Source organism: Aulonocara stuartgranti, assembly GCF_965226115.1.
Source record: "Aulonocara stuartgranti genome assembly, chromosome: 16".
Taxonomy (NCBI): Eukaryota; Metazoa; Chordata; class Actinopteri; order Cichliformes; family Cichlidae; genus Aulonocara; species Aulonocara stuartgranti.
The window spans coordinates 17,897,972-17,917,298 of NC_138952.1; the positions used below are offsets into that span (position 1 = coordinate 17,897,972).

Here is a 19,327-nt window from a genome sequence, read left to right on the forward strand (position 1 = left end):
GCCCCGGCTTGGACAGTCTCGGTCGTTGTGTCCTTGGGCAAATTTCAAGTGTATATATCTATAAAATTCCACATTCCTAAATGAAATGTCTCTAAATTCTTACATATGACAACCAGAGAGGAAGTCTGAACTGTTCATGCATTAAATATTTAATCCCTCTGTTATTTTTCATATTTTGGCTGCACCTTTGGGATTACTGTTATTATTAACTAGTGAATATTTTCCCACTAACTCTTCTGCGCCCTGTACCTGTACATTTTAGTGGATAAATGACATTGAGAATGACCTAATGTACCGAAGCTGGCCAACTGGTGTACAGGAGCTCCTCAGAGCCACCTTTCCTGGAGTCATCCGGCAGATCAGACGCAATTTCTTTAACCTGGTGAGTTTATCAGAACAAGTGAAGTACCAAGTGAGAGACAAGCCAGTAAATTCACAAATGGTTTGAGTACTAGTCAGCTGGACTTTGCATTTCCTATTTGTTTACACTGCATTAATGCAATAAAGAAAAAACAGTGGTGTGGGTAATAAAGGAAATGGAGCTGAGACAGGTCTTTATTATACATTTAAATTGTACATGTCCTAGGATTTGTCAGACAAAATAAAAAATTGAAATCACTGCCTCTGTTTTTCTAGTTTGTCTGGGTTCAACTTGCTGATGTGTTGGTTTTTGATTTGTTTTTTTCTAAAGTTTGCTTCATGTGTAAGTCAGGTTGGCACACAGTTGTTTGCAAAGCTTTACGACCAGGGGTTGATAACGATACCTCTGCTGTTAGGTGCTGTTCTTAGATCCACTGCAGGAAGAAAGTGGTGAGCTCGTGAAGCTAGCAGAGCTTTTCTACAAGCATAAGATCCCCCTGAGGTAGATGCTGCAATTTTTCACACCTCCACAGCTGTTTATATGGTCCGCTCTTGGCATTCATAATCTTTACCTGGTAGTGATTCTCTTTTCACCTGCAAATTGAATACTTGTTTTGTCCCGTTTGTACAGAATTGGATTTGTGTTTGTTGTCAACACCAAAGATGAGATTGATGGCTTCTCAGATGCAGGGGTTGGATTTTACCGACTGCTGAATTACATTGCAGACGAGTATGATTTACCCCAGGCTCTGATGTCTGTGGTCTCAGTAAGTATATCGCATATATAAATCTCTGTTGTTTTAGCAAGTGTTTCTTGCCAGCTCATATCTCTGCGTGCCTAGGAAATCAGTTGCATAATATTTTACTTGTGTTATCCTACAGTTTGAGACATTGTTGAAATAGATGAGTCAGTGGTATTTTTCCTCAGCTATCTGCTTTTTAAAATTGCGGTGGAAAGTACTGACACTGAGAGGGATCCGAAGAGAGTGATGGTCAAGTCTGAACTTCCTTGCTACTCTCTTGCAGCTGTATAGCAAAGTCGATGTAGGGGAGATGCTCTCTGCTGATACAATCACTGCTTACCTAAAGAGAAAATTCCCAAAAGCCAATTCTGAAAGGATTCTAGGAGTTGAATCAGAGTATGATGATAAAAGGAAGGTAAGATGTTTTTTTGTTAATTGAAAGTAAAAGTAATAACGTATGATTGATGAAGAGCAGCAGGTCTGATTTTAACTTTTGTTGGCTGTAGGATGGTGCGCTCTTCTACAAAAAGAGTGGCTTGGGTGCCCTGCCTTTGGCTTTATTTAATGGAGTCCCTTTGAGCCCTGATGAGATGGACCCAGAGGAGCTGGAAACAGTCATCCTTCAGCGCATAATGGACACCACTACTGCCTTTCAAAGAGCCGTCTTTATGGTATGATGCATATGCATGAAACGAGACTCACTCTTCATATTCAGCCTATGAAACCAATGTGGGGTTTTTTTGTCTTGTTGTTGTAATGAGAGGTGAAATTTTTACATTCATATATAGGCAGGTTTGTCCTGCATATGAAAGAAAATCTGACCAAAATTAGCAGCAATGTCATTAAAACATCTTTTTAAAGAGTTTTCTTTGAATGGAGATTAATTTACTGAGTGACAAAATACAGTTTTAATTTTCAAATGGGAAGAAATGAGAGGGAAATTCATAAGACTTCTGTTAAGTAAAGCAATGCGTACTCATTACCTTAATTATATGTGGACCAATAATGATTCATTTCCCAAAGGCCCACTTTGAGTCAGGAAAAACCCAGACATGAGTGAACTGAAGTACTCAAGCACTGGGGAACTGCACCGGTGGCAATTTGTTCATGCTGTCAGTTATGTAACTAACACACTTTATGTCCTTCACCTTATAGGGCCAGTTATCTGAAGGCTCAGATGTGGTAGACTATCTAATGGAACAGGCCAATGTGGTTCCCAGGATGAACCCTCTTATTTTAAGCAGTGACCGAAAGTACCTTGACCTCACAGCCACTCCAGGTGCTCCTTGTTCTATGCCATAAAATATGGATGCCACTGTTTACATTCCTCTTATGTTATACTTTCCTTTATATGCAGTTGCAGATGATTGGGAAGACACATATATGTTTTCTTATGTGGACACCAGAGACAAAACGGCAGTGATTGCTAAGAGAATGAAGTACTTCACAAATAGTGGTAAGAAGTCACTTCTTTTTGGTTTGCTTTCCCAGTAAACACTATTTCAGATGAAATCTCATATTTAGAAACATAATGCTGTATAAACTGGAATAACTACTCTACATTAATATAAGGTGTATCTGTAAAATTAGCATTTTTGTTATAAACAAATTGAATCCCACACTGCTTTGCTGATGTATGGAAATATGAAACTGGGTTTTATTAGGGCTGGCAGGCTGTGCCTCCAGCAAAATCATTGCTGGGTCTTCTGACTGGCTTTTGGCCAGCAGTCTAAATGGTCATCAGAGCTGCATTTCGCTGCTCGGGCCCAGAGTCTAGCTGCAGTGTTTCAGAGGAGGCTGATTGCCATTCTCTCTCTGTGGAGTAGCTGTCGGGCCAACTGCCTGCTTTTCTGAAGGACTGGCTGACTGGCCGGGGCGGGAATATAACCATGACAGGTGGCAAGGTTCTTCTATAATATGTGACAGATGTCTTAGTCTCTCTCACCTCTGACACAAACTAAACATTCACTATAATAACTACATTTCATTCCCCTCTCAATGTCATGTGATTATCAGTGTATAGACAGAGTAGGACCTTTTACAAGACACTGTCTTTGAAAGCTGTGTAAACATTTAGGTCAACATTGAGAGATTGAATTCTTCATAAATAAATTTGTCCTCTACTGGTGAAGTGATTATACTTGCTGTGGCTAACTAATCAGCTGCACCTGCATACTATCCCATTAATGCTGCACCTCAGTACATAAAAGCGCACAAACGTGGCCAAAATGTTATGTTAACCAAACATTAGAATGAGAAACACATGGGATCTAAGTGCCTTTAGTTGGTGCCAAATCGGAATATCTAAAAATGAAAAAAACAAAAAACCCGCTGTTCTCCTGGGATTTAATGAAAAACAGTCCCTAGTGGTACAAAAACAAAACAAACAAAAAATCTGCGACACTTCTGTGAGCAAAACAACTTGTGAAGAAGAAGAGTCAGACATGGTTGAAGCTGCTACACCTTACACTCGAAGAGAGAACAGACTGCTGCAGCTGAAGAACAGGGAAGAACAGGACACTAGAAACAACCAAAATAGACTGCTCTTGGGGATAACAGGAGACTTACGATTAGAAAGCTAAAGAATATAAAGTAGAGTCTGAGTTTAGAATGGTTTACAGTAATGGCAGTAATGGCTCTTATTTGTATTGTACACATTATTCTATAAAGATTTTACTCTTTTACCTCAGATGAGGATGGGATGACTCCTGTAACTCTGTGGGTAGTTGGGGATTTTCAGAAGGTGTTAGGACGAAAACTCTTGCTCAGTGCTCTGAAACACCTGGTAAGTAAAATCAATACTGTTCTTTTCACTTCTTTAATTTATGTTATCATTTAGGATGTACACAGGACGTCTTAGAAGGCGTAACAGATAAATCTAATACTCTAACTTATCCTTAAAGCAACAAAACTTGTGCACTAAAAAAAATCAAATAGAAGTGGAAGGGATGCAGAACTCTGAAATGGTTTTGGTGGTGATTATCATGGCAGGTTCATAACAAAAACTATAATTAAAATGTCATTTTCTGCTGTGTGCTCTCACAAAAAATCATCAGTGTAGATTCGTCTTAACTGAAATATGTTGTGGTGATATTCTACAGATGAATAACGTAATAAAGCAAATGTTCTTTTTGTCATTTAGAGATCATTAGTAGTAGATTAGGTTGAAAAGGTGAGATCTTTACTTTAAAGCACTATTTTTTGAGAGCTCTTCATCAGTGACATATGTGGTAGCTGGATATATGAGCATGTCTGCTATTACTGTGAATTATAGTGCCGTTATGTTTATATGTGTGTGCGCGTGTGTGTGCAAGCAGAAGGCCAGTCCTGGAGTGCGTGTGGGGGTGATAGATAACCCCAGTGAAAAACCCTACGACGATAACACTGTGCTGTACAGGGCTATCTGGGCCTCTCTCCTCACCCAGAAGAATAAGGCTGCGGCAGAGTTTGTGCATAAACTCCTAAAAGAGGAGAGCAGCCAGCTCCTCCAGCAGGGGACCAAGATGAAAGACTTACTGATGCAGGTAAAGAGGGGATTAAGGAATGCTCTTTTCTTTTCTTTTCTTTTCAGACTACACATATTTTGTTTGGACTTTATATATATATATTCTTTTATATTAGAATCACTACTTTAAATCATATTGTAACCACATGATTTGACTTTTACCTTGAAGGTAGCAAACCTTGAAAGAGGAAAATCTAATATAAGAGCTTGTTTTTTTCACTGCTCCTTTTTTTTTTACTTTGAGTTTTTATTTGATCAAATAGGTGTTTGTTTTAATCCAACTATTTCCAAATTTAGACATAGATTAGATGTATAGCTGCCAACAGTCCACCCATCTATATATTTTGGATGCGTTATATTCATGCTGATGTTTAGTAGAGATGGGAATCACCAGACACCATGTGATATTATATTATCGCAATATTTCACCCACAATATGATATTGTGATTTATAACATTTTCCAATATTATCAGTGCTCCAATAACGCACATTTTAATTTGTCACCTTTTTTAACTGGAAACTATGTCCTCAAAGTTAATCTTTGTCAAATATTTATTTTATTCTGTAAGATAAAGTTATTGCAGTTATTTTTTTGTTGCACAATAAGATTGTCAAGCATAGGAACGCTGTCATTAAAACCGGCCATAAATCTTGGCATAAGATGGAGTCAGTCGGATATCAGTCTGTGATCGACTGGGATCAAATTGGCAGTTTCATACAATCTATCTCTGATAATAAACCTGGGAATAATTGTGATAAATTGTTGAAAATTGTATATCTATATATCTTTTGCTGCCTGTTAACTATTACATATAACTATTACATTTGTGTTCAGCACCCTTCCTGTTCTATAGGAATATAACAAGAATATGACCTGAATTGAGTTGAGTCATTGACAAAGACTTATTCAGATTGATGGCAAGATGCTGGCAATCCGTGTGCATTTATAAAGTAGACAGCAGTTAAAACTGTTGGAACGCTATCTATTTTAGACACACAAAAGTTAGATTAACTTGAATCTTGTGCATGGCTACCTTATCAAAGTTTACTTGTCCAAAGAAAAAACTTCAGTTTCATACCAAGTGCATCACTTGGTAAGAAAGTTGCTTTGCTCTGATATAACTGATAAGTATTTAATAATATATTTGATTAGGTAAATGGTTTAATGGAGGTAAAAGGAGAAAAAGTGCGCAGTCAGGAAAATAGTGATTGATGAGCCCATTCTCTTATCTCTCTCCTCAACATCAACTCACGGAATGCATTTACAGCACGCATGATACTCCACACTCCTTGGACACCCAGGCAAACAGCCTGCTCACTGTCAGTTCCACTTGAAATGTCACTGAGGCCATTGAAAGACTGCAACACGCTATGAATCTTTAACTAAAATGTGCTGGTGTAAACATGGTCTCCCGAAGCTGATAAATAGCCAACTGCTCACAGCTTCTGGTTATGTGATCCACATGTTTTCAGCCAAGCCTGACCATCACTGCTGCTTTAAGGCAGAACTAAATCATTCTCCCGTCTTCATGCTGTAATGCGCAGTAACCACCCACAAAGGACTGTGCATACGCAAGCAAATTCTCAGCCACTAATCAACAAATCAGCTGATGGAGTATATTCACCATCAGTTATGCAGTAGATTGTGTAGTTTGTTTGTTTTTTATTTAGGACCTACTATAATGAAGTTCCCCTCAGTTATACTAGCCTTTCACAATTGGGAGAGAATAGGCTGGAAATAGAGATGGGGTGATAGGTAGGATGTAGCAGTGTGACTTGAGACCCAAAGCCAAGGGATATGAGTTTATTATTGGCTGCCAGACAGACTTGCTGACTGGATTGTGCTGACATTATTGGTATTTCACCTGTTCTCCTGAGGAGAGAAATGTTGGAGAAACTAATAACCTGACTCCACAAACCCTCCACACTCCCAAACCTAATTTGTTATAGACAAAACTGGCAGGGGTTTAATTAGGAGTTTGTTATATTAATTACAAATTGATTAATCTCATTTTCACACATGTGCATTTCTGACAGGTCTGGCTGAAATATTTTATGTTTGAAAACTGCAGTGATTGTGCTGATGCGAGGCATCAATGATTCTGTGAATAATTTTTATTTTTTTTGTCTCACATACATCATTTTTATGTCAATGCATCACTCTTTATATTTTTGGACAGGCTGAAATGAGAGAAATGTCTTTCAGCTGCGTTATTGGATATTTCAGTTGACCACAAACTATGGATTACATCACATATTCTTAGCCAGCCAGCGATGCAATCAATTTATCTGACATTGTAAACAAACTTTTGTTTTTCTGCTGTAGGGCATGGATATGGATGCCTTTGAGAAAAAATTCAACACCCTTGAAGTTGATTTTATCCGCACTCAGCAGTTATTCTGTCAAGACGTACTGAAACTCAATCCTGGACAGCGTGCAGTGATCAGCAATGGGAGGGTGAGTGGGCTCCAGCTTATGCATAGTTAAAAACTGACAATGGATGCAGTCAATCAGATCAATGGCAGAAAATCCAGGGTTTTTCCTCGGTCTAAAAGAACCACGCCACTAATGAGTGAACACATATACTTATGGCTGTGTAGCTTCTGCTGTTATTTTTTGGCATATGGGTAAAGGCTCATGAGTAAAAGTAACCCCACCTACATAAAAACTCAGTCCTGGTGATTTTTCTCTGGGCAAAAACCAAAGCTCTTTGGTGCTCGAAAATTTCATAAGCAGGAAAAGCCCTGCAGTCATGCTACACACGGAGGAAGCAAATGTTTGCAATAGTGTCATATTTTCTGTGCATAAGCAACTTCCTAATATTCTAATCGGAAACACAATAAATAAATAAACTGTGTGTGATCACAGTCTGAACAAGTAGCCAGCCACAGTTCAACTCATTTTAACTCAAAGCTTCTCTCCCTTAATGTAGTAATGCAGCTTGTACAGATTCCGAAAACCACGGGAAATTAATAAGCAGTACAAAAGTATTGTTAGAAAATCACACAAAATTAATCACATGATTAATATCTACTTCTGTTCTTTAAAAGTAACACATCCAGCTTTGAAAATGTATTAAACTGTTTTAGATGTTTAATTTCAGTATACGACTAACTTAATGAAACTATTGCCCTGTTCAAAATTAAGTGTGACAGTAACTTGGCAACTAATGATCTAGAAGATGACTTCTTCTTGTAAGAAGTTTCACTGGGATAAGGTTTTTGACTTGAGACTCACCAACTACCAATTTCCTTGTGACTTGAAAAATAGTTACTTTGACAGGCAGCTGATTCTTTAGATGGCTTCTCTTGAATAGAAAACATTTTATTGCCAGTGACAAGAAGCACTGGTGGTGTTGTTTGCTACAGCAGAGAAAGATTCTCCATGCAGCTGCACTTTTGGAGGATTTTTCCCTCTAGTGTTTTCAGAGTGCTTTCTTAGCACTGTCATATCAGCATGTCTATTTCTCAAAGGTCACAAGTGGCAGGCACGGCTGTGTGTGTGTGTGTGTGTGTGTGTGTGTGTGTGTGTGTGTGTGTGTGTGTGTGTGTGTGCGCACGTGCTCACTGTACGTGTGTACAGAGCTGGTGACTGATGTCTCAGCAACAGCAATGCTGACAACCACGGATAAAGAGGCCAGTCTCTGTGATGGCAGTAACAATTAATATTATCTTACTTTGCTCTGCTGCAGTGGTAGGGCTCTTCTCCCAGAATAGAAAAACCAGGCAGCCTCACTGAATACCGTGACTTTAAGTGGATAAAACACTGTGTCACAATCACATTACATTTAACATCCCCTGGGAAAGTTGTACATAATACATGGTGAGATAAGAATGGGAAAAGTCGTGTTCTGACTGTGTTATTTTCCTCATGTTAGATCCTTGGTCCGTTTGAAGAGCAGGAAGAATTCACTGTGGAGGATTTCCACTTGCTGGAAAAGATTACTCTGAGCGGTTCTGCAGAGAAAGTCAAAGCCAGAGTTAAACAGATGGGAATGAAGCCAAAGCAGTATGTTTGTATTTCTTTTTGGCCTACTTGTCTCTTTTAAGTGTCTGTGATAGAAATGTGTGCATCTGTTTAAGCGTTCCCTCTGTGTCACCTTTGCATTAAGTTTGTCTAGAATTATCTGTTAGTGTAGGATTTTCTTTTTTCCTCATGTATCAAATGTTTGAAAGTATTCTGTCATGAAGAAATGTCACTTTCTCAGTTTTAAGGTACAGTAGCCTGATTAAGGCGTGACTCTGCCTATTTAAAGCTTGATATTATATTGCGCAAGGGCTGGTTAACATCTTCACTAACACAAATGCTTTAAAGAAAATGACAAACTGATTTTTTCCCCCTCAGTGCCAGTGACTTAGTTATGAAAGTTGATGCCCTGCTAACTGCAGCCCCCAAAGGAGAAGTCAGAAGAGATGTCCACTTTATCAAAGACACCCACAGGTGGGATTTCTTTTTCCCCTTTGGGATCTGTAGTCTCATTGGAAAGTATTCATGCTCCTTTTTTTGTAATGGGCCTGAAAATTGCAATGCCATCATTTCAAGGAGTGCCAAGCTGCAAGTCTTTTGATTTGCAGTTCTGCTGATTAAGGATTGTATGACGTTGTTTGTTGAATTCGCTCTGGTGTGCTTTTTTTGTTCCTCAGCGTGCTTCATCTCTCTCCACGTGAGAACGAGGTGTTCTATGATGTTGTGGCAATCGTTGACCCCCTCACAAGAGAAGCACAGAAGATTTCCTCCCTTCTGACTGTAAGCTGTAGTGCATTTTTATATTTTTCCCCATTATTCTTTATCATTTTCTGATATAGGAAGAACTTATAAAATCACACCTAAAATCACTTTCAATGTAGGAAGGGTAGAAAGACATGCAGATTGCTGAGGTAAAAAAAATATGATAGACTGTGTCATTTTCAGGATCATACTGGGATCCATTTTAGTCTTTATATTCTTTTATAGACTTTACTTTAAATACAATAATTATTTGTTTATTGGAATTATTGGAAAAAAATGACAAAGAAAATGTGTATGTGGCATATACATTAATTAATTTGGCCAGAAAGTTTTCACAACATCCATCCAGCCATCCATTCTGTTCCGCTTATCCTTGTCAGGGTTGCTGGAGCTGGAACCCTATGGCAGCTACTCAGCTACCATAGGGTGAGAGGGAGGGTATAGTCTGCCAGTCTGTCGCGGGGCTAAAACATAAACACATACAGCTATTTGTACTCACATTCACATGGGCAATTTAGAATTACCAGTTAAGCTAACCCCACTAACTGCATGTCTATGGACTGTGGGAGGAAGCACGAGTGCCCGGAGAGAACCCACGCAAACATGGGGAGAACATGCAAACTATAGACAGAAAGACCCCGGACAGGTGGTGGAATCGAACTCAGGACCATCAGGGGATTGTACCATCAGGGCCTCCGCCCCTTACTGCCACTTGGGTGGCTGTGGCTTTGGTGGTAGAGCAGATCAGCTACTGATTGGAAGGTTGGTGGTTTGATCCTTGGCTTCCCCAGTCTGCATACCAAATATCCAAGATACTAACCCCAAGTTGCCCTCCGATGCGTTCTTCGGAGTGTGAATGTGTGTGAATGTTGGTTAGTTTGCACTTGAGTCTAGAAGTGCTTGTATGAGTAGGTGTGAATGGGTGAATGAGGCATGTTGTATACTGCGCTTTGAGTACTCCGGGAGACAGTGTTGGGAAGGTTACTTTTAAAATGTATTCTATTACAGAATACAGAATACATGCCCCAAAATGTATTCTGTAACGTATTCCGTTACGTTACTCAATGACAGTAACGTATTCTGAATACTTTGGATTACTTAATATATTATCATGCTTTTTACAACAACGTGAATGTACTATTGCTGTGTGATTTATTACTATTACTGAAGGTCCGCGACTCCGAACTGTAGTAAAGGGACCTCTGACTAATACGGCGGGGTCCCTGTCGGCTCGTAGCCGAAAAATAGCTTTACTTTGTTGTGTGGGTCAACTTTTCTGGCGAGAGACAGAGAGAGGCGTTGAAAGGCTGCTCCAACGGAACTTATTGTTTTCGGAGGAAAACACGAACACGGTGTACAGTCGAGTCTTAATAGCTTACTTACAACTGGGCTCGTCAGGCACTCTTCTTGGCTGCAGTGGTTATTATTATATTTACATGCTTCCAGCTCCCGTTTTTCCTCGATGACAACTCGTACCTTTCCACTCCCCTTTTTCTCCCTCCTCGCGCTCACAGACCCATAACGGGTATGGCAGTCCATTCTCCCTGCAACACGGACTACACTGCCCATGATGCTACATTCTTTAGAGCTATGCTTGTAGCATTCTGCCTGTTAGCTTAGCACAACAACAACAACAACAACGAAAAGGCGCTCTCTCACCCAGGAAACACACAGTCGCAGAGAGAGAGAGAGCGTCGCCCTGTAACCATGGCAACCGTAACGCTGCCGCCTGGAACATCAGAACGTAGCTGTCAAACAAAACCGAAACAGTCCTGACCCGCGACAAAATGAAACAGGAAAGTACCGCCGTGTAATCCATTTATTTCAACAAAGTAACTGTATTCTGAATACCACCTTTTTAAACGGTAACTGTAACGGAATACAGTTACTCATATTTTGTATTTTAAATACGTAACGGCGGTACATGTATTCCGTTACTCCCCAACACTGCCGGGAGAGTAGAAAAGCGCTATATAAGAATCAGTCCATTTACTTATTAACACACAATGCACAATACACCTGATCCCTATTATGGGTCCTGCAGGTGGTGAGCCCACAGAAGGGCGGACCCAGGTCATCTCTTCGGGCTGCACCAAGCCTAAGCCCCCTCCCTCCACACACACACACACACACACACACACACACACACACACACACACACACACACACACACACACACACAACATAACATACAGGAACCTCGTAGGTGCCGATTAATGGAGGGGAAAATTACGTGGTGCTGTTGGCTGGTGGTGGCCTACAGCTCGCACTGTAGCAGTGCACAGCACAGTGTGACGCATTGGGAATGAGAATTAGCTCTTCCAAGTCTGAGACAATGGTTCTCAGAAGGAAAAGGGTGAAGTGCCTACTCCACATCAGAGACGAGTTGCTGCTCCAAGTGGAGGAGATGAAGTATTTCGGGGTCTTGTTCATGAGTGAGGAAAGAGGGGAGTGGGAGTGGGAGACTGACAGATGGATTGGTGCAGTATCTACAGTGATGCGAATGCTGTATCAATCCTTTGTGATCACTTGTAGTGAAGGGAGAGCTGAGTGTAAAAGCGAAGTAGTCAATTTATGGGTTGATCTACATTCTTACATTCTTACCCTTACCTATGTTCATAGGCTCTGGGTAATGACTGAAAGAATTAAATCATGGACACAAGCAGTAGGAATGAATTTTCTCTGAAGGGTGGTTGTGCTCTTGTAGACAGGGGAAAGATTAATTCTTTCGTGAGGGACTGAGAGTAGAGCTGCTCTTTCTCCACGTCAAAAGGAGCCAGTTGAGGATTTGGTACCCGATGAAGTGTTTAAGAAATGTCCTACCAGGAGAAGGCCCTAAGTAGACCCAGGACTCGCTGGAGAGATTATGTCTCTTCTTGGGAATGCACCTGGATGAGTAGGGGACAGGTGGGAATAGGGATGTCTGGACTTCTGTAATTCTCTAACTGCTGTGCCTGGGACCTGGCCCTGGATAAGCAATAGAAAATGGATGGACGGACGGAAGGATGGTTGGATGGATGAAAATGTATTTGCCCCCTTTCTTATTTTATTGTCTATTTGTCACATTTATGTATTTGATATTCACAAATTGTAATGTTAATGAATGAAATGATCGTCATTTAAAAAACTGCATTTTATATTTGCTTAAAATATCTAAGTAATATAATTTATTAAAGGGAAAAAGCTATCCAAACCTACCTGGCTCTGTGTGGAAAAAAGAAATGACCTCCACCCTTTTCCCTAAATAAATGTAAAATTGCATTTTAAACTAACCCTGGGTGTCTTTGTCTAATATTTTAAAAAAAAGAAAGAAATGAGTAAGGGGACAGATACTTTTTCACAGCACTGTAGTACAAATACAACATGTCAGATACTGAACTTGAGAAAAGTTTGTATTCATCTTTGTATTATTTTCAGTTGACTTGAAAATCATTGCATTGTAATTGAACTGAGATTTACTCAAACTTTCATATCTTGCAAATGCAATTGTACTATATTTAATATAATATTTTTTATAGATATAATTATATAAGATATTTTTCTTTAACTGAAAAAATAATTTTTGAAACGTATGTAAGGATATCTATGCTTTCCCATTGAAGAACTTTTAAAAGTTCAATATAATAAGTAACTAGTAAGAAAACGGCTCACGTGTGTTTTAACACATTTCAGCCACTTTAAGTTGTACTTGTTTCTTGATTTTTAACTGGGTCATATTTTCTGTGAATCCTGCAGGTGCTCAGTCAAGTGGTCAATGTGAGACTGCAGGTGTTTATGAACTGCAGGGCCAAGTTATCTGAGATGCCTCTCAAGAGGTAAGATCTAGCTCCAACAGTAATTAAATTTTCCTGTTTGGCTTGTTTGTGTATCCTCTTACTGCTGCAGACTTAGCATCTCTAACTTGGCCCGTCCTTTATACTGCACAGATGCAATCTGCTTAATAATAGTACCTTATTGCTTTGGGCCTCCACTTGCATCTCTGGGCAAATTGCTTACAACCTTCATTGTTGCAGTTCAAACCATGCAGTGAAAACAATAGTAGTAATAAAAAAAAAAAGCAAATTAAAGGTTGAAACTGTTCATCAGCATTCAGCTCAGATGTGGTGTGGGCTTTTATTTATTTATTTTTGTGAAAAAGAAAGATGACCAAAGCCAAAAATCCTTCAAGAATTAAATCTTCACTTTCCAGGGAAGATTTTCATAATGACTTGAATTGACCAGACATAGTACCAGTATAATTAAGGATATGTCCCTCCACAAGTCACTGGCACATCTACTCTCTTCAACCCATCCACTCCATATCCTCCCAACTGACAACTTGCCTGTATTTGATGTAACTGACGACTTGCTACATTTATATCAAGTAGCCAATAAAAGTACATTATATGATCTAAGTAAACTAAATGTCTACAATCAACCTGCAGTATTAATCCTCTAATAGTTCAGCATATAACAACAAAGACATGTATCATAGTATTTACCTTTGTGGGAAAGGTGTTTTGTGTTTTGCTTTCTTTATATGCAATTTTCACTTTCTGCCTGACTAAATGTGAGCTCATGGGTGAAGGACAGACTCTAAAAAACAACAAACAGGATCACCCAGCCACACATTGTTGTTGGCGTTGCTGGAGATCTGTGGTTTGTGGAAACAGTACCCTTTTAAGAAAGAAATGTCCTAAAATATTATATATCATTAAATACTCTCGCTAGAAAAATCTGAAAGTGGACTAATTTTATACTATTATTTATTTATTTTTTAATCTTTTTTTTAACGCAAAGTATCTACTTCATTTTACTTTTTAGAGCCACAGGCTTGGTAATCTTACAGCTCGCCCCTGGAGATACTGCTGATGGTGGGAACACATGAATCCTGCTCTATGTCACTGGATTCATTTTAGTCAGTAGTGTACTTCTCATAGCAGTGAGACTGCCGCAGTGACCACAGGGCTGCTCATCTTCTTTCTCTCACTTTTCGTCTTGTGGGGAATTGGCCATCTCACAAATTGGAACCAATCAAATGAGCACTCTGTGTTTCTTGTAGTGTGCTTGGTTTTACCTCCTTAACTTTAACTTTCTCTACTGCTCCCATCTCACCCTGGAGTCACCACATTGCTGCTGTAGTTGGTAATAACTTCTGAGAATTCTCATTCTAAATAAGAAATGTGTTATAGGCATTGCGAATTAAAAGAATTAGCATTGGTAATGTTTATCTGCCACGTTATTTACACTCATTACAAGTCTTCTGTGTCAGAGGGCACACTGAAGAAAAACAATTAGCATAAAGATTAGCCTGGAGCTAGCCTCTGCACCAATTGTAATGATGGAGAAAGAGAAGTTTCCAGGTACACAGAGTGCAGCACGTAGTTCTGTTATTGGTTGAGCAGGAACACTGGCAGTAATAGAATTAGATTCCTCACTTTGAAGAAATTGTATATACCCAGCTGTCACAACAGGGCCCATCTCTCGTGTCACAGAAAGAAGACTATTGCACAACATGTCATCATTTCAGTGCTTGCTGAAGAGGACAATGAGTTTTTGGATGGAATTTTTATCTCGGTCCAGTGGAAAAAGGTTCGGTCTTTTATTTGTTGCATATTATAGGTCATCCAATGATAATCAGTGAATCCTTCCCACCTGACCCACTCTGAATCATTTCTCTTAAATACCTCTAGTATATTTAATTACCTTGATACCTAAAAGTAGATTAAAAAAAGTAAACCTTTACTATGCTGCAACTTGTTTTAACCAGCCACTTATTCAACATATCTAGTGAATTATTCAATAACAGATAAAGCATCCAGGGTACCAGTGCTTGATTCTGTTACTCGATGTCGTAGACGTTAAATTGGTTTCATTTTTGATCTTGAAACTATGGCACATCTCAGGATATTTATGCTCAAACTTACTTATAGATAATTGTTCTGGCTTTAGGTTGTGACACTTGGAGTGTGTGTAAAAAAAAAAAGATCTTGTTGTGTGTTTTAACAGAGCTGTACTTTTAGGCTTGGAAATGCCATGTAGCTGTCTCATATACTAAGTTATGAGGACTAAAAGGTTTTGGAAAAAGGACTTGTGAAATTACAAGATGCTCATAATAGGCTGAAATATTTGTACAGAAAAAAATAAGCTGATCTTGAGGTCAGTTTATTTATTTTTTTGTTGAACTGAAATTTATGGAATGGCCCTTAACTTGATTTTGCTTGTCTTCACAGTTTTTACCGCTTTGTTTTGGAGCCGGATGTTATTTTCTTGGCCAATGACACCGTGTCTCCAGGGCCAGTTGCCCGCTTCATGGAGCTCCCAGAAACTCCGCTCCTCACTCTTAATATGATCACACCTGAGAGCTGGATGGTGCAGGCAGTCCGGAGCCCGTATGACTTGGATAACATCCATTTGCAGGAGGTATTGTAATGCTGACTCATTACTACCCAGTGATCTCATCATTCTCACATTTAGGTAGCGCCAAAGTGCTTCCCCCCCATCTATTTTAGTGCTCTGTAATTTGTTTTTGTTTTTTTCTTTCCAGGTGAACAGGGTTGTGGCAGCAGAATTTGAACTGGAGCACCTCTTGCTAGAGGGCCACTGCTTTGACCTGTCAACTGGCCAGCCTCCTCGTGGACTTCAATTTACGCTGGGCATGAGCCGAGACCCACTCATGTATGACACCATTGTCATGGCTAACCTGGTCAGCAACCTTTTATACTACAACCCAAATTTTCTTGCACTGTGTTAAGTCCAGAAGCATAGCTTCTTTGCACTAGGATTGAGAATGAATCATATTTTAATTGCCATTACTAAGGCCATTTCCACCAAAACAGGGATACTTCCAGCTGAAAGCAAATCCTGGAGCCTGGATCCTAAGATTACGTAAAGGGAGATCAGAAGAAATCTATCAAATCCTAACGTGAGTTCTTCTCTGTTTTTATTTCTTCATCATCAGTTAAGCAGGTAACAGTCAACATGCCGTCAAAGGAGCTCTCAAAAAAGCCCAGATGATTCCAGGGTCCTATTTGTGACGAATGATAAATCTTCACAATATCCTACTGCGTGCTGCACTCCACAATGCAGGTCATTGTAGTCTACCACAATAAGGAGAGTACTGGAGAGTAAAGGTTAAAACCAGGTTTAAAACTTACTGCAAGTTCAGTGGAGCAGTATTTGTTTGACAATAGCAGAGTCAGTCACCTGTTCTCAGCTCAGCCCAAACTACATCTCACTCACAAAACTAAGAAAAAAGGACCAGATTTATTCGTGTTTATGTTCATTTGTACAATTTCTAAACATCCTATGCCTATCTTGTCTGGTGGGTACAGAGCCACAAGCATGAAAGCTGTTTGGAAGTCCTGATATTTCTAGATAGACCTAAGTTATCTAAGTAAATAAGTCGTGTTTATTGGGCACCTTTATCCATAGCTCAACATCAAAGTTGCTTTCAGCTAACTCTCCATTTCATTCTGGTAGCTATGAAACCCATCACTATGGCAACGTGGACCACTGCTGACATTGTAGCAATGCAAGGTTTTGATGAGTGCTCAGAGTTCTGCTCAGCATTGAGCTGAGAGAGACAGGTAGGAGGAAAGGGTTGCTATTAAAGAGAAGACAGAGTAGAGAGATGATTCAGCTGGTCACCTGCCATGGCATCTACCTCAGACAACAGAATATCAGCAGCAGAATGTGTTTTAGTTGGGTTGGCGTAGGAGTCAAAGGCTCCACATACTAAAGTGAGCGAGCTGTGGTTGTCTAATTTTCCTGGATAAATAAAAACATTACTTTGCTTTGGTTTGTTGGATAAATATCTAGCAAATGCAGCTTTTTCAGTCCTTGCACTCTTTGAATTCTGCACTTGAAATGTGCTTTTTGAACTTTTCAGTTTGATCTAAAATAAATCAAATTCTTCTTTTTTCAAGGGAACCTCTTTTTACTTCGTAACATAACAAAGCGGCACTGCCTTACAGCAAAGTGGTGGTAATCCCAACTGTGTATGCGAGTCTGTATGGGCATTTCTAGTGCGCTGGTCCAGATGTCCCTACAATCACAGATACTTTTCTCTCTGGCTATCCTCACATAAGATTTAGGACACATACAGCCCTCGGTTCTTCTCGAATCATTTCAGACAACCAAGATTTATCCCCCAATCCTCCAGGTGAAGCTAAGAGGTGATGTCATTTTTCACCTTGGCAGTGTCATTATTCTTGTGGTTAGCGGCACTCTGCTCTGGTTAGGTGGCCGATCAGAGCCTAGTGGGAGTGTCTGCGCTCTCCAGTCCCAGAGTGTGAATTTTCCTCTTCCACCCGTGCTGCCAAGACACCTCGCTCTGACAGCGATGAATGAGATGGCCAGCTCTCCTCTTCTCAGAGCAGGGATACAGATTGATCTCTCGTGCTTTCTAAAACAAGCCCTAAAGACTGACTTGCACCGTTGACAGCAGAAGGGGCAAAATACAAGAAGCACTTGAGCACGAGCGGTGGAGGGGTGCATTGGCTCCAATGAGAGAGGGGCATTTATCATAGTGATAAGGTTAGATTTTTGCCTTTAGTAAGCATTGAGGTTGTAATGGCTTGTAGTGCATCATGGCCTATTGCTCATCTCCGCCTGAAGTTTGCTCTCTGGTGTTTCACCATTAGGCCCAGCAGATTCTGCCTGCCAAAACACATTCTGTGCTGGGAAAATCAGTCCTAAAACAATTACATTGAAAGGCTGTTTTACGGAATCAATACTGCACAGACTTTCTCATTAAATCTACGAGTATATAGAGCAAGGCTGGGAAGTAGTGATGGGTAAAATAATGGTAAGGTGATTCTTAATGATGATGGAGGGTAATGAATATGGTCAGAGTGTGACCCTGGCAGCTGTCCCACTATTTGCTTTTAAGTGTGTGCTCACACTGTCGGTCCATTAGCAGCTGTTGTCTCCTTCATGTGTTATTTCCATGGATGAAGCATGTAAAGCAGTCTCTGCCACTGATCACATGTATTTCCCTTTAATGTTTGCAACAGAGACACTGCAGGTCTTAGACTGATTGCGTTACTTGAAATATTAGCTCTGGTGTTCTAATGTTCTTTGAACACAAAATCAGCGAAAAACAAATGCTTTAAATGTATTTCTGTCTATTTGAGTTTCACATTTTTCAGCTTAGCAAAACTTCTAGATTATAAGCTTGAATGATCAATTTGCAGTAGCAGTGTTAAAAACAGGGATTTAAATCCTAGGAACATTAATTTTATTGTTCTTATTTAAACACGTTTATTAATTTGCCTAACAGAGACTTGACTTATGACTGCTGATGAATGTATGTCTGTTTCTACGTTAAAGTCTAAATTCTTTACATGTATATCTGTGAGCTGCAGATTGTTTGACAAATAAAAAAAGTATTAAAACTCTCAGTAACAATTAGCATTTTCTCACTCTCTATCCACTTTTTCAGGCACGATGGAACTGATTCACCTGCAGATGCCGGTGATGTTATAGTTGTGCTGAACAGTTTCCATAGTAAGATCATCAAAGTCAGGGTGAGTGTGTTTCCTGTTGGATGTGCTACTGTAAATGTCACACTGAAAATGCTTTTCTTCAGTTTTCTATGATATACGGATCACAAATGAATGGTGTGAAGACAACTTAACACAATCCAAGCTAAAATACACTGGACAAAAGTCTTGAGCCACCTCTTACTTCTTTATATTTTGCTTCCAATGAGTCAGACTTTTAAATGGTCTAAGCAGGGTGCTCTTAAAAAAAGTTGAGGAAACTTGACAATTGAATTAAAAAGAAAAAGTGACAGGATCACAGAGATGCATCTGGTCCCATAATCATAATAACAGTTTGCCTCAAGGCACTGTTGTTGTACCGTCTGGTTTTGGTCCACCACGCAGTACCATCTGGAAAGAATATGATTGGCAACAGCTTCATTTCTCAGCATGACAATGAGCAACAAACACACTGCCAATGAAGTAAAAACATACCTGGGCAAAACACAGTGGAACACTATCAGT

General features: G+C 39.7%; 1 protein-coding gene across 6 annotated transcripts in view; it reads left to right on the top strand.

The window, feature by feature from the left end:
• Window positions 1–19,327, top strand: part of uggt2 (UDP-glucose glycoprotein glucosyltransferase 2) — a 43,970-nt gene that overhangs the window by 11,348 nt on the left and 13,295 nt on the right. For 4 of the 6 annotated variants that reach the window (XR_014271817.1, XM_082508189.1, XM_082508192.1 and 1 more), the window contains exons 14-31: window positions 263–382; window positions 777–862; window positions 992–1,127; window positions 1,387–1,518; window positions 1,610–1,774; window positions 2,259–2,382; window positions 2,461–2,559; window positions 3,794–3,888; window positions 4,418–4,627; window positions 6,936–7,067; window positions 8,488–8,618; window positions 8,955–9,050; window positions 9,254–9,356; window positions 13,074–13,153; window positions 15,551–15,740; window positions 15,865–16,023; window positions 16,157–16,242; window positions 18,763–18,847. Coding sequence is in view for 5 of the 6 variants with exons in the window: in XM_082508189.1 (XP_082364315.1) it covers window positions 263–382; window positions 777–862; window positions 992–1,127; window positions 1,387–1,518; window positions 1,610–1,774; window positions 2,259–2,382; window positions 2,461–2,559; window positions 3,794–3,888; window positions 4,418–4,627; window positions 6,936–7,067; window positions 8,488–8,618; window positions 8,955–9,050; window positions 9,254–9,356; window positions 13,074–13,153; window positions 15,551–15,740; window positions 15,865–16,023; window positions 16,157–16,242; window positions 18,763–18,847 (2,229 nt within the window). In the remaining variant the exon portion in view is untranslated. The remainder of the gene's footprint in view (window positions 1–262; window positions 383–776; window positions 863–991; window positions 1,128–1,386; window positions 1,519–1,609; window positions 1,775–2,258; window positions 2,383–2,460; window positions 2,560–3,793; window positions 3,889–4,417; window positions 4,628–6,935; window positions 7,068–8,487; window positions 8,619–8,954; window positions 9,051–9,253; window positions 9,357–13,073; window positions 13,154–15,550; window positions 15,741–15,864; window positions 16,024–16,156; window positions 16,243–18,762; window positions 18,848–19,327) is intronic. The other 2 variants (XM_082508191.1, XM_082508193.1) reach the window with 1 other exon arrangement.